The 27,989-nt window shown below is 44.7% G+C and overlaps 1 protein-coding gene across 1 annotated transcript in view; it reads right to left on the bottom strand.

Moving 5' to 3' along the window:
* LOC141270509 (uncharacterized) overlaps positions 1–18,575 on the bottom strand; it is a 35,560-nt gene extending 16,985 nt beyond the window's left edge. The window contains exon 1 of the mRNA XM_073680521.1: positions 18,510–18,575. Within this exon, the coding sequence (XP_073536622.1) occupies positions 18,510–18,535 (26 nt within the window). The 5' untranslated portion in view covers positions 18,536–18,575. The remainder of the gene's footprint in view (positions 1–18,509) is intronic.
* Positions 18,576–27,989: the final 9,414 nt, after the last annotated feature.

Genomic DNA, 27,989 nt, shown 5'->3' with positions numbered 1-27,989 from the left:
CATGGATGACTATGGGCTGTGTATTATACTACATGGATGACTGTGGGCTGTGCATTATACTACATGGATGACTATGGGCTGTGCATTATACTACATGTACGGACTATGGGCTGTGCATTATACTACATGGATGACTGTGGACTGTGCATTATAATACATGGATGACTGTGGGCTGTGCATTATACTACATGTATGACTATGGGCTGTGCATTATACTACATGGATGACTATGGGCTGTGCATTATACTACATGTATGGACTGTGGGCTGTGCATTATACTACATGGATGACTATGGGCTGTGCATTATACTACATGGATGACTATGGGCTGTGTATTATACTACATGGATGACTGTGGGCTGTGCATTATACTACATGGATGACTATGGACTGTGCATTATACTACATGTACGGACTATGGGCTGTGCATTATACTACATGGATGACTGTGGACTGTGCATTATAATACATGGATGACTATGGTCTGTGCATTATACTGTATGGATGACTATGGGCTGTGCATTATACTACATGTGTGGACTATGAGCTGTGCATTATACTACATGGATGACTATGGGCTGTGCATTATACTACATGGATGACTGTGGGCTGTGCATTATACTACATGTATGACTATGGGCTGTGCATTATACTACATGAATGACTATGGGCTGTGCATTATACTGTATGGATGACTATGGGCTGTGCATTATACTACTACATGTACGGACTATGGGCTGTGTATTATACTACATGGAGGACTATGGGCTGTGTATTATACTACATGGATGATTATGGGCTGTGCATTATACTACATGGATGACTGTGGGCTGTGCATTATACTACATGAATGACTGTGGGCTGTGCATTATACTACATGAATGACTGTGGGCTGTGCATTATACTACATGTATGACTATGGGCTGTGCATTATACTACATGTACGGACTATGGGCTGTGCATTATACTACATGTGTGGACTATGGGCTGTGCATTATACTACTACATGTACGGACTATGGGCTGTGCATTATACTACATGGATGACTGTGGGCTGTGCATTATACTACATGTATGACTATGGGCTGTGCATTATACTACATGAATGACTGTGGGCTGTGCATTATACTACATGAATGACTGTGGGCTGTGCATTATACTACATGGATGACTATGGGCTGTGCATTATACTACATGGATGACTATGGGCTGTGCATTATACTACATGAATGACTGTGGGCTGTGCATTATACTACATGTACGGACTATGGGCTGTGCATTATACTACATGGATGACTGTGGGCTGTGCATTATACTACATGAATGACTGTGGGCTGTGCATTATACTACATGAATGACTGTGGGCTGTGCATTATACTACATGAATGACTGTGGGCTGTGCATTATACTACATGGATGACTGTGGGCTGTGCATTATACTACATGGATGACTGTGGGCTGTGCATTATACTACATGGATGACTATAGGCTGTGCATTATACTACATGTATGGACTATGGGCTGTGCATTATACTACATGGATGACTATGTGCCGTGCATTATACTACATGGATGACTATGTGCCATGCATTATACTACTATGTATGACTGTGGGCTGTGCATTATACTACATGTACGGACTATGGGCTGTGCATTATACTACATGTATGGACTATGGGCTGTGCATTATACTACATGTATGGACTATGGGCTGTGCATTATACTACATGTATGGACTATGGGCTGTGTATTATACTACATGTAAGAGTATGGACTGTGCATTATACTACATGTATGGACTATGGGCTGTGTATTATACTACATGTAAGAGTATGGACTGTGCATTATACTACATGTACGGACTATGGGCTGTGCATTATACTAAATGTACGGACTATGGGCTGTGCAATACACTACATGTACGGACAATGGGCTGTGCATTATACTACATGTATGGACTATGGGCTGTGCATTATACTACATGTATGGACTATGGGCTGTGCATTATACTACATGTATGGACTATGGGCTGTGCATTATACTACATGTACGGACTATGGGCTGTGCATTATACTACATGTACGGACTATGGGCTGTGCATTATGCTACATGTACGGACTATGGGCTGTGCATTATACTACATGTATGGACTATGGGCTGTGCATTATACTACATGTATGACTATGGGCGGTGCATTATACTACATGTATGACTATGGGCTGTGCATTATATTACATGTACGGACTGTGGGCTGTGCATTATACTACATGGATGACTATGGGCTGTGCATTATACTACATGGATGACTGTGGGCTGTGCATTATACTACATGTATGACTAGGGACTGTGCATTATACTACATGTACGGACTATGGGCTGTGCATTATACTACATGTACGGACTATGGGCTGTGCATTATACTACATGGATGACTGTGGGCTGTGCATTATACTACATGTATGACTATGGGCTATCCATTATACTACGTGTACAGACTATGGGCTGTGCATTATACTACATGGATGACTATGGGCTGTGCATTATACTACATGTACGGACTATGGGCTGTGCATTACACTACATGTACGGACTATGGGCTGTGCATTATACATGTACAGAATATGGGCTGTGCATTATACTACATGTACAAACTATGGGCTGTGCATTATATTACATGTACGGACCAGGGGCTGTGCATTATATTACATGTACGGACCAGGGGCTGTGCATTATACTACGTGTACGGACTATGGGCTGTGCATTATACTACATGTAAGGACTATGGGCTGTGTATTATATTACATGTACGGACCAGGGGCTGTGCATTATACTACGTGTACGGACTATGGGCTGTGCATTATACTACATGTACGGACTATGGGCTGTGTATTATACTTCATGTACAGACTATGGGCTGTGCATTATACTACATGTACGGACTATGGGTTGTTCATTATACTACATGTACGGACTATGGGCTGTGCATTATACTACATGGATGACTGTGCGCTGTGCATTATACTACATGGATGACTATAGGCTGTGCATTATACTACATGTATGGACTATGGGCTGTGCATTATACTACATGGATGACTATGTGCCGTGCATTATACTACATGGATGACGGTGGGCTGTGCATTATACTACTATGTATGACTATGGGCTGTGCATTATACTACATGTACGGACTATGGGCTGTGCATTATACTACATGGATGACTGTGGGCTGTGCATTATACTACATGAATGACTGTGGGCTGTGCATTATACTACATGAATGACTGTGGGCTGTGCATTATACTACATGAATGACTGTGGGCTGTGCATTATACTACATGGATGACTGTGGGCTGTGCATTATACTACATGGATGACTGTGGGCTGTGCATTATACTACATGGATGACTATGGGCTGTGCATTATACTACATGTAAGACTATGGGCTGTGCATTATACTACATGGATGACTGTGGGCTGTGCATTATACTACATGGATGACTGTGGGCTGTGCATTATACTACATGGATGACTATAGGCTGTGCATTATACTACATGTATGGACTATGGGCTGTGCATTATACTACATGGATGACTATGTGCCGTGCATTATACTACATGGATGACTGTGGGCTGTGCATTATACTACTATGTATGACTATGGGCTGTGCATTATACTACATGTACGGACTATGGGCTGTGCATTATACTACATGTACGGACTATGGGCTGTGCATTATACTACATGTACGGACTATGGGCTGTGTATTATACTACATGTACGGACTATGGGCTGTGCATTATACTACATGTAGGGACTATGGGCTGTGCATTATACTACATGTATGGACTATGGGCTGTGCATTATACTACATGTAGGGACTATGGGCTGTGCATTATACTACATGTAGGGACTATGGGCTGTGCATTATACTACATGTATGGACTATGGGCTGTGCATTATACTACATGTACGGACTATGGGCTGTGCATTATACTACATGTACGGACTATGGGCTGTGCATTATACTACATGTACGGACTATGGGCTGTGCATTATACTACATGTATGGACTATGGGCTGTGTATTATACTACATGTAAGAGTATGGGCTGTGCATTATACTACATGTACGGACTATGGGCTGTGCATTATACTACATGTATGGACTATGGGCTGTGTATTATACTACATGTAAGAGTATGGACTGTGCATTATACTACATGTACGGACTATGGGCTGTGCATTATACTACATGTATGGACTATGGGCTGCGCATTACACTACATGGATGACTATGGGCTGTGTATTATACTACATGTACGGACTATGGGCTGTTCAATACACTACATGTACGGACTATGGGCTGTGCATTATACTACATGTATGGACTATGGGCTGTGCATTATACTACATGTACGGACTATGGGCTGTGCATTATACTACATGTACGGACTATGGGCTGTGCATTATGCTACATGTACGGACTATGGGCTGTGCATTATACTACATGTACGGACTATGGGCTGTGCATTATACTACATGTACGGACTGTGGGCTGTGCATTATACTACATGGATGACTGTGGGCTGTGCATTATACTACATGTATGACTATGGGCTGTGCAATACACTACATAGATGCCTATGGGCTGTGCATTATACTACATGGATGACTGTGGGCTGTGCATTAAACTACATGTATGACTATGGACTGTGCATTATACTACATGCACGGACTATGGGCTGTGCATTATACTACATGGATGACTGTGGGCTGTGCATTATACTACATGTATGACTATGGGCTGTGCATTATACTACATGGATGACTGTGGGCTGTGCATTATACTACTATGTATGACTGTGGGCTGTGCATTATACTACATGTACGGACTATGGGCTGTGCATTATACTACATGTACGGACTGTGGGCTGTGCATTATACTACATGGATGACTGTGGGCTGTGCATTATACTACATGTATGACTATGGACTGTGCATTATACTACATGTACGGACTATGGGCTGTGCATTATACTACATGGATGACTGTGGGCTGTGCATTATACTACATGGATGACTATGGGCTGTGCATTATACTACATGTATGACTATGGGCTGTGCATTATACTACATGGATGACTGTGGGCTGTGCATTATACTACATGGATGACTATGGGCTGTGCATTATACTACATGTATGACTATGGGCTGTGCATTATACTACTATGTATGACTATGGGCTGTGCATTATACTACGTGTACAGACTATGGGCTGTGCATTATACTACATGGATGACTGTGGGCTGTGCATTATACTACATGTATGACTATGGGCTGTGCATTATACTACATGTACGGACTATGGGCTATGCATTACACTACATGTACGGACTAGGGGCTGTGCATTATACTACATGTATGACTATGGGCTGTGCATTATACTACATGTATGGAATATGGGCTGTGCATTATACTACATGTATGGACTATGGACTGTGCATTATACTACATGTACGGACTATGGGCTGTGTATTATACTGTGTGTACGGACTATGGGCTGTGCATTACACTACATGTACAGAATATGGGCTCTGCATTATACTACATGTACGGACCAGGGGCTGTGCATTATACTACATGTACGGTCTATGGGCTGTGCATTATACTACATCTAAGGACTATGGGCTGTGTATTATATTACATGTACGGACCAGGGGCTGTGCATTATACTACGTGTACGGACTATGGGCTGTGCATTATACTACATGTACGGACTATGGGCTGCGCATTATACTACATGTACGGACTATGGGCTGTGCATTACACTACATGTACGGACTATGGGCTGTGCATTATACTACATGTATGGACTATGGGCTGTGTATTATACTACATGTACAGACTATGGGCTGCGCATTATACTACATGTACGGACTATGGGCTGTGCATTATACTACATGGATGACTGTGGGCTGTGCATTATACTACGTGTACGGACTATGGGCTGTGCATTATACTACATGTACGGACTATGGGCTGTGTATTATACTACATGTACAGACTATGGGCTGTGCATTATACTACATGTACGGACTATGGGCTGTGCATTATACTACATGTACGGACTATGGGCTGTGCATTATACTACATAGATGACTATGGGCTGTGCATTATACTACATGGATGACTATGGGCTGTGCAATACACTACATGTACGGACTGTGGGCTGTGCATTATACTACATGTACGGACTATGGGCTGTGCATTATACTACATGTACGGACTATGGGCAGTGCATTATACTACATGTACGGACTATGGGCTGTGCATTATTCTACATGTACGGACTATGGGCTGTGTATTATACTACATGTACGGACTATGGGCTGCGCATTATACTACATGGATGACTATGGGCTGTGCATTATACTACATGGATGACTGTGGGCTGTGCATTATACTACATGTACGGACTACGGGCTGCGCATTATACTACTACATGTACAGACTATGGGCTGTGCATTATACTACATGTACGGACTATGGGCTGTGTATTATACTACATGTACAGACTATGGGCTGTGCATTATACTACTACATGTACAGACTATGGGCTGTGCATTATACTACATGTACGGACTATGGGCTGTGTATTATACTACATGTACAGACTATGGGCTGTGCATTATACTACATGTACGGACTATGGGCTGTGCATTATACTACATGTACGGACTGTGGGCTGTGCAATACACTACATGTACGGACTATGGGCTGTGCAATACACTACATGTACGTACTATGGGCTGTGCATTATACTACATGTACAGAATATGGGCTGTGCATTATACTACATGTACGGACTATGGGCTGTGCATTATACTACATGCACAAACTATGGGCTGTGCATTATATTACATGTACGGACTATGGGCTGTGCATTATACTACATGTACAGAATATGGGCTGTGCATTATACTACATGCACAAACTATGGGCTGTGCATTATATTACATGTACGGACCAGGGGCTGCGCATTATACTACATGTACGGACTATGGGCTGTGCATTATACTACATGTACGGACTATGGGCTGTGTATTATACTACATGTACGGACAATGGGCTGTGCATTATACTACATGTACGGACTATGGGCTGTGCATTATACTACATGTAAGAGTATGGGCTGTGCATTATACTACATGTATGGACTATGGGCTGTGCATTATACTACATGTACGGACTATGGGCTGTGCATTATGCTACATGTACGGACTATGGGCTGTGCATTATACTACATGTATGGACTATGGGCTGTGCATTATACTACATAGATGACCGTGGGCTGTGCATTATACTACATGGATGACTGTGGGCTGTGCATTATACTACATGTACGGACTATGGGCTGTGCATTATACTACGTGTATGGATTATGGGCTGTGCATTATACTACATGGATGACTGTGGGCTGTGCATTACACTACATGTACGGACTATGGGCTGTGCATTATACTACATGGATAACTATGGGCTGTGCATTATACTACATGTACAGACTATGGGCTGTGCATTATACTACATGTACAGAATATGGGCTGTGCATTATACTACATGTACAGACTATGGGCTGTGCATTATACTACATGTACAAACTATGGGCTGTGCATTATACTACATGTATGGACTATGGGCTGTGCATTATACTACTATGTACGGACTATGGGCTGTGCATTATACTACATGTACGGACTATGGGCTGTGCATTATACTACATGTACGGACTATGGGCTGTGCATTATACTATATGTACGGACTATGGGCTGTGCATTATACTACATGTACGGACCAGGGGCTGTGCATTATACTACATGTACGGACCAGGGGCTGTGCATTATACTACATGTACAAACTATGGGCTGTGCATTATACTACGTGTACGGACTATGGGCTGTGTATTATACTACATGTACGGACTATGGGCTGCGCATTATACTACATGGATGACTATGGGCTGTGCATTATACTACATGGATGACTGTGGGCTGTGCATTATACTACATGTACGGACTACGGGCTGCGCATTATACTACATGTACAGACTATGGGCTGTGCATTATACTACATGCACGGACTATGGGCTGTGCATTATACTACATGTACGGACTATGGGCTGTGTATTATACTACATGTACAGACTATGGGCTGTGCATTATACTACATGTACGGACTATGGGCTGTGCATTATACTACATGTACGGACTATGGGCTGTGCATTATACTACATGCACGGACTATGGGCTGTGCATTATACTACATAGATGACTATGGGCTGTGCATTATACTACATGTACGGACTGTGGGCTGTGCAATACACTACATGTACGGACTATGGGCTGTGCAATACACTACATGTACGTACTATGGGCTGTGCATTATACTACATGTACAGAATATGGGCTGTGCATTATACTACATGTACGGACTATGGGCTGTGCATTATACTACATGCACAAACTATGGGCTGTGCATTATATTACATGTACGGACTATGGGCTGTGCATTATACTACATGTACAGAATATGGGCTGTGCATTATACTACATGTACGGACTATGGGCTGTGCATTATACTACATGTACAGAATATGGGCTGTGCATTATACTACATGTACGGACTATGGGCTGTGCATTATACTACATGCACAAACTATTGGCTGTGCATTATATTACATGCACGGACTATGGGCTGTGCATTATACTACATGTACAGAATATGGGCTGTGCATTATACTACATGCACAAACTATGGGCTGTGCATTATATTACATGTACGGACCAGGGGCTGCGCATTATACTACATGTACGGACTATGGGCTGTGCATTATACTACATGTACGGACTATGGGCTGTGTATTATACTACATGTACGGACAATGGGCTGTGCATTATACTACATGTACGGACTATGGGCTGTGCATTATACTACATGTAAGAGTATGGGCTGTGCATTATACTACATGTATGGACTATGGGCTGTGCATTATACTACATGTACGGACTATGGGCTGTGCATTATGCTACATGTACGGACTATGGGCTGTGCATTATACTACATGTATGGACTATGGGCTGTGCATTATACTACATAGATGACCGTGGGCTGTGCATTATACTACATGGATGACTGTGGGCTGTGCATTATACTACATGTACGGACTATGGGCTGTGCATTATACTACGTGTATGGATTATGGGCTGTGCATTATACTACATGGATGACTGTGGGCTGTGCATTACACTACATGTACGGACTATGGGCTGTGCATTATACTACATGGATGACTATGGGCTGTGCATTATACTACATGTACAGACTATGGGCTGTGCATTATACTACATGTACAGACTATGGGCTGTGCATTATACTACATGTACAGAATATGGGCTGTGCATTATACTACATGTACAGACTATGGGCTGTGCATTATACTACATGTACAAACTATGGGCTGTGCATTATACTACATGTATGGACTATGGGCTGTGCATTATACTACTATGTACGGACTATGGGCTGTGCATTATACTACATGTACGGACTATGGGCTGTGCATTATACTACATGTACGGACTATGGGCTGTGCATTATACTATATGTACGGACTATGGGCTGTGCATTATACTACATGTACGGACCAGGGGCTGTGCATTATACTACATGTACGGACCAGGGGCTGTGCATTATACTACATGTACAAACTATGGGCTGTGCATTATACTACGTGTACGGACTATGGGCTGTGCATTATACTACGTGTACGGACTATGGGCTGTGCATTATACTACGTGTACGGACTATGGGCTGTGCATTATACTACATGTACAAACTATGGGCTGTGCATTATACTACATGTACGGACTATGGGCTGTGCATTATACTACATATACGGACTATGGGCTGTGCATTATACTATATGTACGGACTATGGGCTGTGCATTATACTACATGTACGGACTATGGGCTGTGCATTATACTACATGTACGGACTATGGGCTGTGCATTATACTACATGTACGGACTATGGGCTGTGCATTATACTACATGTACGGACTATGGGCTGTGCATTATACTACATGTACGGACTATGGGCTGTGCATTATACTACATGTAAGAGTGTGGGCTGTGCATTATACTACATGGATGACTGTGGGCTGTGCAATACACTACATGTACGGACTATGGGCTGTGCATTATACTACATGTACAGAATATGGGCTGTGCATTATACTACATGTACGGACTATGGGCTGTGCATTATACTACATGCACAAACTATGGGCTGTGCATTATATTACATGTACGGACCAGGGGCTGTGCATTATACTACATGTACGGACTATGGGCTGTGCATTATACTACATGTATGGACTATGGGCTGTGCATTATACTACATGTACAGACTATGGGCTGTGCATTACACTACATGGATGACTGTGGGCTGTGCATTATACTACATGTACAAACTATGGGCTGTGCATTATACCACATGTACGGACTATGGGCTGTGCATTATACTACATGTACAGAATATGGGCTGTGCATTATACTACATGTACGGACTATGGGCTGTGCATTATACTACATGCACATACTATGGGCTGTGCATTATACTACACGTACGGACTATGGGCTGTGCATTATTCTACATGTACGGACTATGGGCTGTGCATTATACTACATGTACAGAGTATGGGCTGTGCATTATACTACATGTACGGACTATGGGCTGTGCATTATACTACATGTACAGAGTATGGGCTGTGCATTATACTACATGCACAAACTATGGGCTGTGCATTATATTACATGTACGGACCAGGGGCTGTGCTTTATACTACATGTATGGACTATGGGCTGTGCATTATACTACATGTACGGACTATGGGCTGTGTATTATACTACATGTACGGACTATGGGCTGTGCATTATACTACATGTACGGACTATGGGCTGTGCAATACACTACATGTACGGACTATGGGCTGTGCATTATACTACATGTACGGACTATGGGCTGTGCATTATACTACATGTACGGACTATGGGCTGTGCATTATGCTACATGTACGGACTATGGGCTGTGCATTATACTACATGTACGGACTATGGGCTGTGCATTATACTACATGTACGGACTATGGGCTGTGCATTATACTACATGTACGGACTATGGGCTGTGCATTATACTACATGTACGGACTATGGGCTGTGCATTATACTACATGTACGGACTATCGGCTGTGCATTACGCTACATGGATGACTGTGGGCTGTGCATTATACTACATGGATGACTATGGGCTGTGCATTATACTACATGGATGACTATGGGCTGTGCATTATACTACATGGATGACTATGGGCTGTGCATTATACTACATGGATGACTGTGGGCTGTGCATTATACTACATGTATGACTATGGGCTGTGCATTATACTACGTGTATGGACTATGGGCTGTGCATTATACTACATGGATGACTGTGGGCTGTGCATTATACTATATGTACGGACTATGGGCTGTGCATTATACTACATGGATAACTGTGGGCTGTGCATTATACTACATGTACAGAATATGGGCTGTGCATTATACTACATGTACAGACTATGGGCTGTGCATTATACTACATGTATGGACTATGGGCTGTGCATTATACTACATGGATGACTGTGGGCTGTGCATTACACTACATGTACGGACTAAGGGCTGTGCATTATACTACATGTACAGAATATGGGCTGTGCATTATACTACATGTACAGACTATGGGCTGTGCAATACACTACATGTACGGACTATGGGCTGTGCAATATACTACATGTACGGACTATGGGCTATGCATTATACTACATGTACGGACTATGGGCTGTGCATTACACTACATGTACGGACTATGGGCTGTGCATTACACTACATGTACGGACTAAGGGCTGTGCATTATACTACATGTACAGAATATGGGCTGTGCATTATACTACATGTACAGACTGTGGGCTGTGCATTATACTACATGTACAAACTATGGGCTGTGCATTATACTACATGTATGGACTATGGGCTGTGCATTATACTACTATGTATGACTATGGACTGTGCATTATACTACATGTACGGACTATGGGCTGTGCATTATACTACATGTACGGACTATGGGCTGTGCATTATACTACATGTATGACTATGGGCGGTGCATTATACTACATGGATGACTGTGGGCTGTGCATTATACTACATGGATGACTGTGGGCTGTGCATTATACTACATGTACGGACTATGGGCTGTGCATTATACTACATGGATGACTGTGGGCTGTGCATTATACCACATGTACGGACTATGGGCTGTGCATTACACTACATGTACGGACCAGGGGCTGTGCATTATACTACATGTACGGACCAGGGGCTGTGCATTATACTACATGTACAAACTATGGGCTGTGCATTATACTACGTGTACGGACTATGGGCTGTGCATTATACTACGTGTACGGACTATGGGCTGTGCATTATACTACGTGTACGGACTATGGGCTGTGCAATATACTACATGTACAAACTATGGGCTGTGCATTATACTACATGTACGGAGTATGGGCTGTGCAATATACTACATGTACAAACTATGGGCTGTGCATTATACTACATGTACGGACTATGGGCTGTGCATTATACTACATGTACGGACTATGGGCTGTGCATTATACTACATGTACGGACTATGGGCTGTGCATTATACTACATGTACGGACTATGGGCTGTGCATTATACTACATGTACGGACTATGGGCTGTGCATTATACTACATGGATGACTATGGGCTGTGCGTTATACTGCATGAATGACTATGGGCTGTGCATTATACTGTATGGAGGATTATGGGGAGTGCATTACACTTCTGTTATGGGGCCCCATCACTTCTATGTTCGCCCCTGGTGAGTGTAATAGTTTATTTTTTTCTATACACTGAAGAACAGAGGAGAACAGGGGACATATACCAGGTTGGGGTCAATGATAAGCGACATACATATACAGTGGGTACGGAAAGTATTCAGACCCCTTTAAATTTTTCACTCTTCGTTTCATTGCAGTCATTTGGTAAATTCTAAAAAGTTCATTTTTTTTTCTCATTAACCCCTTTACAACCAAAGGTGGTTTGAACGTTAATGATCAGGCCAATTTTTACAATTCTGACCACTGTCACTTTATGAGGTAATTACTCTGGAACGCATCACCGGATCCCCCTGATTCTGTGGTTGTTTCTTCGTGACATATTGTACTTCATGATTCTGGTAAAATTTCATCGATATCACTTTTTCAAAAATTTAATTTTTATGCCCATAAATCAGACAGATATATCTCACAAAATAGTTAATAAATAACATTTCCCACATATCTACTTTACATCTGCACAATTTTGGAACCAAAATAGTTTTTTATTAGGGAGCTATAAGGGTTAAAAGTTGACCAGCGATTTCTCATTTTTCCAACAAAATTTACAAAACCATTTTTTTAGGGACCACATCACATTTGAAGTCAATTTGAGGGGTCTTTATGACAGAAAATACCCAAAAGTTACACCATTCTAAAAACTGCACCCCTCAAGGTGCTCAAAACCACATTTAAGAACTTTATTAACCCTTCAGGTGCTTCACAGGAATTTTTGGAATGTGGAAGAAAAAAATTAATATTTAACTTTTTTCACAAAAATGTTACTTTAGACCCAATTTTTTTTTATTTTTGCAGGGGTAACAGGAAAAAATAGACCCCAAAATTTGTTGTGCAATTTCCCCTGAGCACGCAGATACCCTATATGTGGGGAAAAAACACTGTTTTGGCGCACGGCAATGCTCGGAAGGGAAGGAGCGCCATTTGACTTTTTGAATGTAAAATTTGCTTGAATAATTAGCGGACGCCATGTTGCGTTGGAGAGCCCCTGATGTGCCTAAACAGTGGAAACCCCCCACAAGTGACACCATTGTGGAAACTAGACCCCTCAGGGAACTTATCTAGATGTGTGGTGAGCACCTTAAACCCCCAGGTGCTTCACAGAAGTTTATATTATTGAGCCGTAAAAATAAAATGTTCACATTTTTCCCACAAAAATGTTTTTCAGACCCTAGTTTTGCATTTTTACAAGGGTAACAGGAGAAATTGCACCATGCAACTTGTTGTGCAATCTCTCCAGAGTAAACTGATACTCCATATGCCATATGTGGGGGAAAACCACTGTTTGGGCATTCGGCAGGGTTCGGAAGGGAAGGAGCACCATTTGACTTTTTGAATGTAAAATTTGCTTGACTAATTAGCGGATGTTCCCCTGATGTGCCTAAACAGTGGAAACCCCCCACAAGTCACACCATTTTGGAAACTAGACCCCTCAGGGAACTTATCTAGATGTGTGGTGAGCACCCTGAACCCCCAAGTGCTTTACAGAAGTTTATAACATGGAGCCGTGAAAATAAAAAAATCAAACTTTTTCCACAAAAATGATGTTTTAGCCTCAATTTTTTTATTTTCACAAAGGTAAGAGGAGAAAATGGACCCCAAAAACTTTTGTGCAATTTCTCCTGAGTACGCCAATACCCCATTTGTGGGGAAAATACAGTGTTTGGGCGCATGGCAGAGTTTATAAGGGGAGGAGCACTGCGTGGTCTTTTAAACGCAAAATTGGCGGAACTGAGAGTGGACGCCTAAATAGTAGGGTGCCTAAATAGTAGAAACCCCCCACAAGTGACCCCATTTTGGAAACTACACCCTTCAAGGGGTATAGTGAACATTTTGAACCCAGAGGTACGACACAGAATTTGATAACATTAGGTCATCATATTGAATAAGTTGTCATTAGTCTTGAGCGCAAGTGCTCGCTACTTGAGTTTGCATCGGGTACTCAGGTATGCACCATGTATCGTGTGTGCTTGAGTGACATGCTCGAGTCCCCGCCGGCATGTTTCACGGTTATTAGACACCCGAAAAAAAACATATAGGGATCGCTCGTGCATGACAGGCAATCCCCGCAATGTTTTTTGGCCGCGAAGCATATGGGGCAGAGACTCGAGCATGTCACTCGAGCACCCGCGATACTCAGTGCATAGCTGAGCACCCAATGCAAACTCAAGTAGCGAGCACTTGTGCTCAACACTAGTCGCCATATCGTCATTTTTTTTTTTTTTACTTTTGAAAAAAATCCCAACCTTAACCCCAACCCTAACCCTAGCCCAACCCTAACCTTAACCCTAGAGTTTACATTTTACGCCGTTCCTCATGCGGTATAAGTGATTAGACAACTTTAAGCTTCAGGTTGGTGCGATTACAGCGATACCAGAATCATATCAGATTTTTATGATTGACAGCTGTCACACACTAAAAGACACATTTGTTGCAAAATCTAGTTTTTGCATCGCCATATTTTGAGAGCTATAATTTTTCCATATTTTGGCCGACAGAGTCATGTGACGGCTTGTTTTTTTGCGGGATGAGTTGATGTTTTTATTGGTACCATTTTCAGGCATGTGACGTTTTTTGATCGCTTTCTATTCCGATTTTTGGGAGGCAGAATAAACAATAAACAACAATTCAGGAATTGAGTTTTTTTTCATTTTTTTATGGAGTTCAGCATGTCGTAAAATTGATAAGGCAGCTTTATTCTTCGGGTCAGTACGTTTACAGCGGTACCACATTTATATAGTTTTTCTATGTTTTGGTGCTTTTACACAATAAAAGCTATTTTATGGAAAAAAAAAAAATTTTGCATCGCTTTATTCTGAGAGCTATAACTTTTCTATTTTTTGGCTGATGGAGTTGTATGGCAGCTTATTTTTTGTGGGACAAGATGAAGTTTTCAGCGGTACCATTTTTATTTATATTCGTCTTTTTGATTGCGTGTTATTCCATTTTTTGTTTTGGCGGTATGATGATAAAGCATTGTTTTCTGCTTCATTTTTTTTATTTATTTTTTCTACAGTGTTCACTAAAGGGGTTAACTAGTGGAACAGTTTTGTAGGTCAGGTCGTTCCGGACGCGGCGATACCAAATATGTGAACTTTTATTGTTTTCATAATAATATTTATTGATGGGTACATTATATTTTTATTTTTGGTGGATTCTTTTTTTGATTTTTTTAAATATTTTTACAAATTTATTTTATTTTTTTTTCATTGTTTAACACTTTTTTTTTACTTTTATACTTTTTCCCACAATGGGACTTTCACTTTTTTTACTCTGATCGCCTGTATAGCATAGGGATGGAGCACCATCCCTGTGCTATACAGGCTGTCAGTGCTGCAGATGCAGAAGATACTTTGGTCATGCACTGCACATGACCAAAGTATCCTCCTGCAGTCTGGTGACCCAGATGTTATGACGGCATCGGGTCGTCATGGCAACATCCGGGAAACCGCGGCAGACAGCGTTGGACGCCGGCAGGAGAGGTGAGTATCGGCGATCACCTCCCCTTGCCCCCGCAATGCTGCGATCGACTTCAATCGCAGCGTTGCAGGACCGCTCCTAGCACATAGCTGACACCCAGGCTTTGTGGACGAAATCAACAGGGCGTACTAATACGTACCTGGCTCTTAAAGCCCAGGGCACAGTTGCGTATTAGTACGCCCTGGGCTTTTAAGGGGTTAAAGTACACTCTGCACCCCATGTTGACAGAAAAAAACAGAAATGTAGAAATTTTTGCAAATTTATTAAAAAAGAAAAACTGAAATATTACATGGTCATAAGTATTCAGACCCTTTGCTCAGTATTGAGTAGAAGCACCCTCTTGAGCTAGTACAGCCATGAGTCTTCTTAGGAATGATGCAACAACTTTTTCACACCTGGATTTGGGGATCCTCTGCCATTCTTCCTTGCAGATTCTCTCCAGTTCCATCAGGTTGGATGGTGATCGTTGGTGGACAGCCATTTTCAGGTCTCTCCAGAGATGCTCAATTGGGTTTAGGTCAGGGCTGTGGCTGGGACAGTCAAGAATGGTCACAGAGTTGTTCTGAAGCCACTCCTTTGTTATTTTAGCTGTGTACTTAGGGTCATTGTCTTGTTGGAAGGTGAACCTTTGGCCAAGTCTGAGGTCCAGAGCACTCTGGAAGAGGTTTTCATCCAGGATATGTCTGTACTTGGCCGCATTCATGTTTCCTTCAATTGCAAGCAGTCGTCCTGTCCCTGCAGCTGAAAAACTCCCCCATAGCATGATGCTGCCACCATGTTTCACTGTTGGGATTGTATTGAGCAGGTGATGAGCAGTGCCTGGTTTTCTCCACACATACCTCTTAGAATTATCACCAAAAAGTTCTATCTTCGTCTGATCAGAACAGAGAATCTTAATATCTCATAGTCTGGGAGTCCTTCATGTGTTTTTGTTCAAACTCTATGCGGGCTTTCATATGTCTTGCACTGAGGAGAGGCTTCCGTCGGGCCACTCTGCCATAAAGGCCCGACTGGTGGAGCGCTGCAGTGATAGTTAACTTTGTGGAGCTTTCTCCCATCTCCTTACTGCATCTTTGGAGCTCAACCACAGTGATCTTGGGGTTCTTCTTTACCATTCTCACCAGGTCAAGGAAGGCTTCTGGTGGTCCCAAACTTCTTCCATTTAAGGATGATGGAGGCCACTGTGCTCTTAGGGACCTTGAGTACTGCAGAAATTCTTTTGTAACCTTGGCCAGATCTGTGCCTTGCCACAATTCTGTCTCTGAGCTCCTTGGTGTGTTCCTTTGAGCTCATGATTCTCATTTGGTCTGACATGCACTGTGAGCTATGAGGTCTTATATAGACAGGACTTGATTTGGAAAGGCACACACCTATCAGTTTAATTAAACACAGCTGGACTCTAATGAAGGAGTAGAACCATCTCAAGGAGGATCACAAGGAAATGGACAGCATGTGACTTAAATATGAGTGTCTGAGCAAAGTGTCTGAATACTTATGATCATGTGATATTTCAGTTTTCTTTTTTAATAAATTTGCAAAAATTTCTACATTTCTGTTTTTTTCAGTCAAGATGGGGTGCAGAGTGTACTTTAATGAGAAAAAAATGAACTTTTAGAATTTACCAAATAGCTGCAATGAAACAAAGAGTGAAAAATGTAAAGGGGTCTGAATGCTTTCCGTACCCACTGTATATATCAGGATGGGGGGGTGGTCGAAATCTCACAACGGGTCTCATCAGACCTTAGCTATACCTCTGATTATACTGTGGGGGGGGGGGTGGCGGTACTATGGGAACATTACACTACGTGGGGCCAAGAAAGGGGTCCTGTACTATGAGGACAATACGTTTCCTCCCTTCCTGTCTCCATAGTTGGGTCGTATGTATCTATTACAGGAAACAGAACAAAAACCTTATGATTCTTATAAAGGGGCAACACAAGACCCCAAAATAGTCTCTGTGCTGAAGGGGTTAATGCCCCTGCGCCCAGTAATGGGGTCTCCACATACCTCCACCTGCAGAGCCGCCACCACATATATGGCTGTTCTGTGCACACAGGACCTGTGATGAGGTCACAGGAGGGGAGGAGTCAGGGGTCACATGATCAGTGGCCTCAGTGGATGCAGGACTCTGCTGTGCTGGTTGTCATTGTGCTGGATGAGCTGAAGTTTATGTGTGGGGTCAGGAGGGGTTTACAGTGTGGATGTAGCAGAGCCGTGTGTGTACGAGGTGTACGGAGCAGAGCCGAGTGTGTACGAGGTGTACGGAGGGGAGCCGCGTGTGTACGAGGTGTACGGAGCGGAGCCGCGTGTGTACGAGGTGTACGGAGCGGAGCCGCGTGTGTACGAGGTGTACGGAGCGGAGCCGCGTGTGTACGAGGTGTGCGGAGCGGAGCCGCGTGTGTACGAGGTGTACGGAGCGGAGCCGCGTTTGTACGAGGTGTACGGAGCGAGCCGCGTTTGTACGAGGTGTACGGAGCGGAGCCGCGCGTGTACGAGGTGTACGGAGCGGAGCCGTGCGTGTACGAGGTGTACGGAGCGGAGCCGCGTGTGTACGGAGCGGAGCCGCGTGTGTACGAGGTGTACGGAGCGGAGCCGCGTGTGTACGAGGTGTACGGAGCGGAGCCGCGTGTGTACGAGGTGTACGGAGCGGAGCCGCGTGTGTACGAGGCGTGCGGAGCGGAGCCGCGCGTGTGCGAGGCGTGCGGAGCGGAGCCGCGCGTGTGCGAGGCGCGCTGAGCGGAGCCGCGCGTGTGCGAGGCGTGCGGAGCCGCGTGTGTACGGAGCGGAGGTTTTATTCGATAATCTCGTCCTCCCATTTGGATTCTCCAATGCACCAACAGGATTTCACAACTTTCTGAATGATATTTCTCTGATTACATTGGGAGATTTCCTGTGATTTATCTTGATGATATAGAATTTTCTCTCCTGATTTGGATTCTCACCAGGAACATGTCCGTGTTGTATTAGAAAGGTTGAGGGAGAATTCTTTCTTTGTTACAATTGAGAAATGTTTTTTTTTCTGTTCAGGAAGTTTCATTCCCGGGGTTAATTTTATCGGCTGATGGGTTTATGATGGATCCTGGGAAGGTGAAAACCATAATAGATTGGGTCCAACCTAGGGACCTGAAGACGTTGCAACGTTTTGTAGGATTCGCCAACTATTATAGGAAATTCTTTAGTTTTTTTTTCTCAAATTACTGACCTCACATGTAAGGGGGCAGATCTCAAGGTTTGGCCACCGGATGCTATTGGGGCTTTTGAAAAATTGAAGGAGTGTTTTATGTCTCCTCCTGTTCTAATCCAACCCCATCTCCAAGGACCATTCATTGTGGAGGTGGATGTTTCCGAGGTCGGGGTAGGGGCCGTTTTATGTCAATGTTCTGTGAGGCAGTGACCGGGATTGTATATGTGGCACCCCACAGGGTCTTGTTGCCACAGTGGTAGTAATACCATGTCTGGGAGCAAAACAGGGGTTTCCTGGTCAGGGAACACACTACATGCAACACCTCCTGCTCCAGGCCAGAAAGGTGAGGATCCTGCCCTATATAACTGCATCTGGAGGCGGGGTTAGCTCAGACAGTGAGAGACAAGAGACAGGGACAGAGCCTGTAGTCAAGTTGAGGACACAGGAGTAAGAAGCAGGGACTGGAGCTGGAGATAGCTCGTCCTGGATCGTTGACACAGAGGACCGGAGTCCGAGGCTGTGGGGATTGTATACCCAGCAGCAGATACTGCAAGGCAGGAGATTGCAGGTCTCCTGGCCCATCAGAAGCCCAGAGGCTCAGCCACACGAAAGGACCAGTACCGCCACAGAGGAGCGAGGAATACATAGGGTCCGAGTCGCCAGCCATACGGGTGAGCACAGCACGTTACACTCAGGGACGTGGGCTACAACACGACTATAAGCGGGATAGCCAAAGAGTACTGTCAGAACGGCAGGCCCATGACTCCACCTGGCCAGGTGGACTCTAGGATTGCTCCCAGACGGATCAGGCCTTCATCACTAGCCAGTACTCCCGTTGGGGCCTATATAGTTACCAACAGTAAAGACCCTGGGACTACACTGCAGAGACTCTGTGTTGTTATTACTGCTACCCTGTACTACTACCATCATCATCCTTACACGCTGCCCTGAAGCTACACTCCTCCTGTGGGGAGTCACATCACCTTGCTGCACATACCACCAGCTTCAGCGGACTGCTCCACAGCGGCGGTTACCAATAACCGCAATCCACAGGTGGCGTAGTCGGACATTAACATTTGCACACATAGACTACCCCCTTGGTTTGACCGCCCTGGGTCATGGACCGGGCCGCCGCCACGGTGACTACAACCCCCAGCATCTACAGGCCCGGCTCCGGGTACCCCACAACCCAGGGGGCGCGTCATATACGAGGGACGTTATATCTCCCCCAGAATGTGTACAGAGACCTATTAAAACCATTGGAGTGCATTGCAGTCACAGGCACACCTGCGGCTGCAGTGCAGGAATGAAGGTGAGCATTGACCTGGTCAGACTACCTGGCTAAGGCAGATTAAGTAAAACCCGGCAGGGCCTTCATTTCTTGGAGGAGGTCACAGGAGGCAGTGGGGCGGCCTCCTCCCTCCAACCCGGGTTTTCCAGTGGCTCTTGCCACAGGTCCTTTAAAACCCCTGCACTAAGGATTAGTGTTGTTCTGTATTGGAACCTGCTAGGAGCTTAGCAGGAAAGCTCAGCAGGATTGAGTGTGGCTGAACCCCTGCCTGGGAAAGCTCTGCACCTGTCAGGCTTTGAGCGGCCCGGCGCGGCCGTTGCCCCTGGCAACTGTTGTTTATGGACTCATGTTAACCCGGCTGCGAACCGGAGGACTTTCTGTTTACCCGTGAGTTGGTGAATAAAAGCTGTTTATGTTGGACTTGCTTGGGTCACTGCCTCAGTTACTGCACGGTGTGAACACCGCCGCCTTACAGCTTGGTGGAGAATGCGGGCATTGTGACTGAGGCATACCCCCACCGGCTGTTATGTTCTGCTACCAAAGCTAAGGAAAGAGAGGAGATCTGTCCCTACTATAAGACTCAGCTGAATCCCTACGATGTAACAGGGAACCTGATCCTGCGATCAGACCTGCTAAAGTCCTAATCTAGTCTGTACGGAGACCTATAGATTTGGGGAGGGAATCCCTACAAGTACTAAGGACTGGGAGGAATATGGGACACCTCCTAACAGAAATAGCAGCAGACAGACGAACAAACAAAATAGATAGAACATAGAGGTCCGTAGACCAAGCAAACTAACAGAGTTAGATACAGAGCACAGGCTAGCTAGAAAGTAGATATACAATGAAGTCCAGCAAAGCCAGAAGGGCGGAGCAGGATTAAATAGGCCAACAAGGTCATGTGACCAGCAAAGGAAAAAAAACCTAACAGCAAGGTTCTAACAGTACCCCCCCTTCTAAGAGGATCCTCCGGATCCCCTAGGACCAGGCTTATCAGGAAATCTCCTGTGAAACGCTCTGATAAGTCTGGACGCGGAAACATCATCTGACCTCACCCAAGAGTTATCCTCAGGTCCGAAACCTTTCCAGGCCACAAGATACTGCAAACTACCTCTATACCGTCTAGAGTCAAGGATGCGAGAAATTTCATATTCCCCGTCCTCCACCACCGGAGGAACAGAGGCAGAGGCGTCACCATCCGACACAACAGCTTTTTTTAACAGAGAGACATGAAAGACCGGATTAATTCTCCAGGAGGTAGGAACCTCCAACCTAACAGCAGATTGGTTGACAACCTGAAGCACCTTAAAGGGCCCTACAAACTTGGGACCCAATTTCTTAGAAGGAATCCTCAACCGCAGATTCCTAGAGGACAACCAAACCATGTCACCAACAGCGAACAAAACCTCCTGTCGTTTCCTATCAAAGTAGTCTTTAGATTTTCTGTTGGCCTCCTGAAGATTACCACGCACATCCGTCCAAACTCTTTCCAAATCACCGGAAAAATTCTCCTCCTCAGGCACGGCAGATCCCAACTTGGAGAATGACCCAAACGACGGATGTCTCCCAGAACAACAAAAAAAAGGCGAACAACCAGCAGAAGAAGATGTATGATTGTTCAGAGCAAATTCGGCAAGTGGCAGAAACTCAGACCACCCCTCTTGATTGTCTGCCACAAAACAACGCAAGAACTGCTCAACATCCTGGTTTTTCCTTTCTGTCTGGCCATTAGATTCAGGATGATATCCGGACGAAAACGACAAATGAATTCCCAACCTGTCACAAAAGGCACGCCAAAAACGAGCCACGAACTGAGGACCCCTATCAGAAACAATGTCAGTAGGAACGCCATGAAGTCTGACAATTTCCTTGACAAAGGCCTTAGCGAGAGTTTTAGCGCAGGGCAGTTTGACGAAGGGAACCAAGTGACACATCTTGCTAAAACGGTCCACGACCACCCAGATGACAGTAAAACCCTCAGAGGGGGGAAGGTCAGTTATAAAGTCCATAGCCAAATGTGTCCAAGGAGCACTGGGGACCTCCAAAGGACAAAGCAACCCCGCAGCAGGAGTATGTGAGGACTTAGATCTAGCACATATAGTACATTGGCGCACCCACTTAATGACTTCCTTCTGCCATCCAGGCCACCAAAAACTGCGACCCACCAGTCTCTTGGTCTCAGAGATTCCGGGATGACCTGCCAACCGAGATTCGTGACACTCAACAAACAAATCTCTCCTAAAGGTCCCAGGCACAAACAACCTCCCATGAGGAGTGTTAGATGGGGCATTCTCCTGAGCTTTAAGAATCTCATCTTCCAAAACGGAGTCTAAAGCAGCTATCACAACACCTTCTTGTAAAATGTTTTCCTCTTTCTCAGCACCGACTATGGGAGAAAAACTGCGAGACAAGGCATCCGCCTTAACATTCTTAGTACCAGGGATGTAAGTAACGGAGAAATTAAACCGCGAGAAAAACAGTGCCCACCTAGCCTGACGGGCATTCAGGCGCTTGGCAGCGTCAAGATATATCAGATTTTTATGATCCGTAAGAACCTGAACGGGAAATTCCGCACCTTCCAAGAAGTGGCGCCAGTGTTCAAATGCGAGTTTAATAGCCAATAATTCCCGATTACCAATATCGTAATTCAATTCAGTCTCCGAAAATTTTTTTGAAAAAAAGGCACAGGGATGTAATCCATCCCCGTTATCCTGAGACAATACTGCGCCAACCCCCACAGAGGAAGCATCAACCTCAACCAAAAACGGCCTAGTAACATCAGGCTGCATAAGGATGGGAGCAGAGGTGAACCTCTCCTTGAGATACACAAAAGCTTCAATGGCCTCAGAAGACCACTGAACCGCATCAGCACCTTTCCTGGTGAGATCAGTCAGAGGTTTGACAATACTAGAAAAATTTTTTATGAATTTTCTATAGTAATTGGCGAAACCCAAAAACCTCTGTATTGATTTCAAACCAATAGGCCTAGGCCATTCCTGCACAGCCTGAACCTTAACCGGATCCATCTCAAAACCTTTGCTGGAGATAATGTAGCCCAAAAAACTAATTCTCTGTACAGCGAACTCACATTTCTCCAGCTTAGCAAAAAGCGAATTGTCCATTAATAACTGTAATACCTCACGCACGCTCCGCCAATGAGACTCCAGATCTGGCGAATAAATCAAAATGTCATCCAAATACACAACCACATTTTTACCGATCAAAGGTCTAAGGATGTCATTAATCAGATTCTGAAAAAATGCAGGAGCATTAGTAAGACCAAAAGGCATAACCAGATTCTCAAAATGACCCACAGGAGTGTTAAAAGCAGTCTTCCATTCATCACCCTCCTTCATGTGCAACAGATTGTATGCCCCCTTAAGGTCAATTTTAGAGAACCACTTGGCCCCCAATAACTGGTTAAACAGATCAGGAATCAATGGCAGTGGGTAAGGATTGCGTACCGTAATTTTGTTAATCTCACGAAAATCCAGACAAGGACGTAAACCGCCGTCCTTTTTTTTTACAAAAAAATATCCAACCGCCACAGGAGACTTAGAGGGCCTAATGTGACCGGCGGCCAGACTTGTCTGTATGTATTCCTCCAAAGCCTTCCTCTCAGGAATAGTAAGGTTAAATAAACGACTTTTAGGAAGAGTCGCTCCAGGGACAAATTCAATAGAACAATCATAGTCTCTATGGGGAGGCAAAACCTGCGATTCTTTCTCAGAAAAAACTCTCCAAAAATCCTGAATAGGAACAGGCAATTCTCCCCTATCCAAAGCTGCAATACGCCCGTTACAACACTTGTCATAACATTTATGGCTCCAGGATTTAATTTCACTGGTAGACCAATCCAGTACAGGATTGTGAAATTTTAACCAGGGCAAACCCAATATTACTGGAGAAGGCAAGTTATTCAACACTACCAAATCCAATTTCTCATGGTGAACACCATTAATAGTGAGAGGAAATTCACTGACCTTGAGAGTAATATTCTTCAAAGGGGAGCCATCCACAGAAACCACAGCAATGGGGGATGATAAAGGTTCAGGTTTTAAATTGAGTTTTTCCACGAATCCCCCATCAATAACATTCAGTGTAGACCCGCAATCAACAAACACCCGAAATTCCATTAATTTTTCCTGAGCAATCGTGGAAGCAGCTAAAAATATACCCTTGGAATTTAAACAGGCAATACGGGCGTGACTGACCATTTTTTTTTCTTTCTTCATACGAAGCTCACAGCCTTTAATCAAATGACCAGATTTTCCACAATAGAAACACAAGCCTTCTGAAAAACGACGGTGTTTTTCTTGAGAGCGAGGTGCCACCGATCCAATCTCCATCGGTTCACCACTGTTAGTACACACATTATCATAACCAGAAACTGACATAGCAGAGGATTTGCTCTCATTAACCCTAACACGCAGTCTTCTGTCCACCCGTATAGCTAATTGCATAGCCTGTTGCAAATCCTCAGGTGTAGGATAAGCAATTAGCAGGTCTTTAACCTTTTCACTGAGCCCAGCAAGAAATAGACTTTTCAGAGCAGAATCGTTCCACCCTGTTTGAGTGGACCAACGACGAAAATGTGTACAATATTTTTCCATATTACCTGATCCTTGTTTTAAACGTCTCAACTCAGTCTCAGCTGATGCCACACGGTCAGGATCATCATATAATAGTCCTAAAGCAGAAAAAAAACTATCCACTGATCTGAAGCATGTATCACTAGGTTGCAAAGAAAAGGCCCACTCCTGAGGCTCTTTGCGCAAAAGTGACATTATGAACCCTACGCGCTGGGATTCATCCCCAGAGGACTTGGGTCTCAAACGAAAATACAATAAGCAAGCATTTTTAAATGAAAAAAATTCTCGATGTTCACCAAAAAATAAATCCGGCAAACATACCTTAGGCTCCAAGAAATATGCTCCAGGACAGTTACTCACGTGCTGACGGAGCTCGGCCACTTCCAGAGAGAGTCCCTGCAGGTGTTTAGCCAAATCCTGAACCGACACCATGATGGAACAAAAAAAAAAAATCTTTCCTTAGAGAATTTACAGGCTGGACTTACTGTTATGTTCTGCTACCAAAGCTAAGGAAAGAGAGGAGATCTGTCCCTACTATAAGACTCAGCTGAATCCCTACGATGTAACAGGGAACCTGATCCTGCGATCAGACCTGCTAAAGTCCTAATCTAGTCTGTACGGAGACCTATAGATTTGGGGAGGGAATCCCTACAAGTACTAAGGACTGGGAGGAATATGGGACACCTCCTAACAGAAATAGCAGCAGACAGACGAACAAACAAAATAGATAGAACCTAGAGGTCCGTAGACCAAGCAAACTAACAGAGTTAGATACAGAGCACAGGCTAGCTAGAAAGTAGATATACAATGAAGTCCAGCAAAGCCAGAAGGGCGGAGCAGGATTAAATAGGCCAACAAGGTCATGTGACCAGCAAAGGAAAAAAAACCTAACAGCAAGGTTCTAACACCGGCAGCTGCATGACCACAATCCAGCCGGCCACTTTTCAGCCTCACCCCGTGGATAAAATGGAGGAGCTATTAAGGCAATTGGTCCTCACGCAGCAGCAAGAGCAGTTCAAGCAGCAGCAGGAGCAGTTCAAGCTGCAGCAGCACACCAATAAGCTGATCGTGCAGCAGCTCACAGCCCTGCAGGAGACGCCGACGGCACCAGCCCTAGAACGTCGAGAGGCCCGGGACAAGGTTCGCTCAGCGTTGAGGAAGATGGGACTGGAGGACGACGTGGAAGCCTTCCTTACCATCTATGAATGCATGGCAGAGCAGGAAAACCTACCAGCCGGCCAGTGGGCAGAAGTGGTGGCTCCGTGTTTGGTCGGCGATGCCCAAAAGGCCTACTTCGATCTCAGTCGAGAGGACGCCCAGGACTACCAGAGGCTCAAAAGTGAGATCCTTGCCCGGCTGGGGGTCAATACATATGTGAGGGCTCAGCGTGTGTTTTCGTGGGCCTATGTGGAGACCCGACCCGCCCGGTCTCAGGCTTATGACCTCCTGCTGCTGGTAAAGAGGTGGCTCCAGCCTGAGAATTTGTCTCCAGCCCAGATGGTTGAGAGGGTGGTGGTTGACCGGCTGGTGAGGACTTTGCCAGCTGCTATCCAACGTTGGGTGGGGCAAGGGGACTCCGGCACACTCGACCAGGTGGTCAATTTGATCGAGTGCTACTCATCCACTCAGAACTTCATTCGAGACTCCGCCCCCTCTCGGCTGTCACGCCGATCCCTGCCAACCCAGGAATCTGGAAAGGGGTCGCATCTCTCTGCTGGGGACAGTCAGCACCGTACCCGTGCTGAAGGGGAACCCTGGAGTGAGAGTGGCAGGAGACCGGTTCCCTCCCAAACTGTCATAAGACCTAACAGTACCTCCTCCCTTAGGTGCTGGCGATGTCAGGGGCCGGGACATGTGGTTGCTAATTGTCTCCTGACTACGGAACCCATGGACTGCGGATATAGCCGCCGGGTCTCAATGTATGCCCAGACCGTCTGCATGGCGAGGTCCGACCCCCGGGACAGTGAACTCCAACTATGCCAGGTACTGGTTAATGGGTACCCAACGGAGGCCCTCTTGGACTCAGGGAGCCTCGTGACTTTGGTACATGGGTCGCTGGTGGCAGGAGACAACCCCAGTGGACGGCCAGTCGGGGTTGTGTGAATCCATGGGGACCTCCGAGAGTATCCAACTGCGGAGGTAGTTTTGTCCACGCCATGTGGAGATATAAAACATGTGGTGGGGGTGGTAAAAACTCTTCCCTATGGGACTGTGTTGGGAAGAGACTTGCCCCTGTTCTGTGGAAAAACAAAATCCACTCTCCCCCGGTAAAATGTATTACAGGCGCTGTACCTGACGAACCCGAGTCAGGGGAACCTGCCGTAGGGGTGTCCAACCTAGGGACAGAGTGTGACCCCGATAGGTTTCCCTTAGAGGTGCTGGCAGGAGAGGTCGAGGAAACCCCATCGATCCCCGAGCTG

Source organism: Phyllobates terribilis, unplaced genomic scaffold (genome assembly GCF_046119375.1).
Source record: "Phyllobates terribilis strain yellow unplaced genomic scaffold, ASM4611937v1 Scaffold_5__5_contigs__length_657084704, whole genome shotgun sequence".
NCBI lineage: Eukaryota > Metazoa > Chordata > Amphibia > Anura > Dendrobatidae > Phyllobates > Phyllobates terribilis.
Note: the sequence above shows the minus strand (reverse complement) of the source record. Positions and strands in the feature narration are given on the sequence as shown.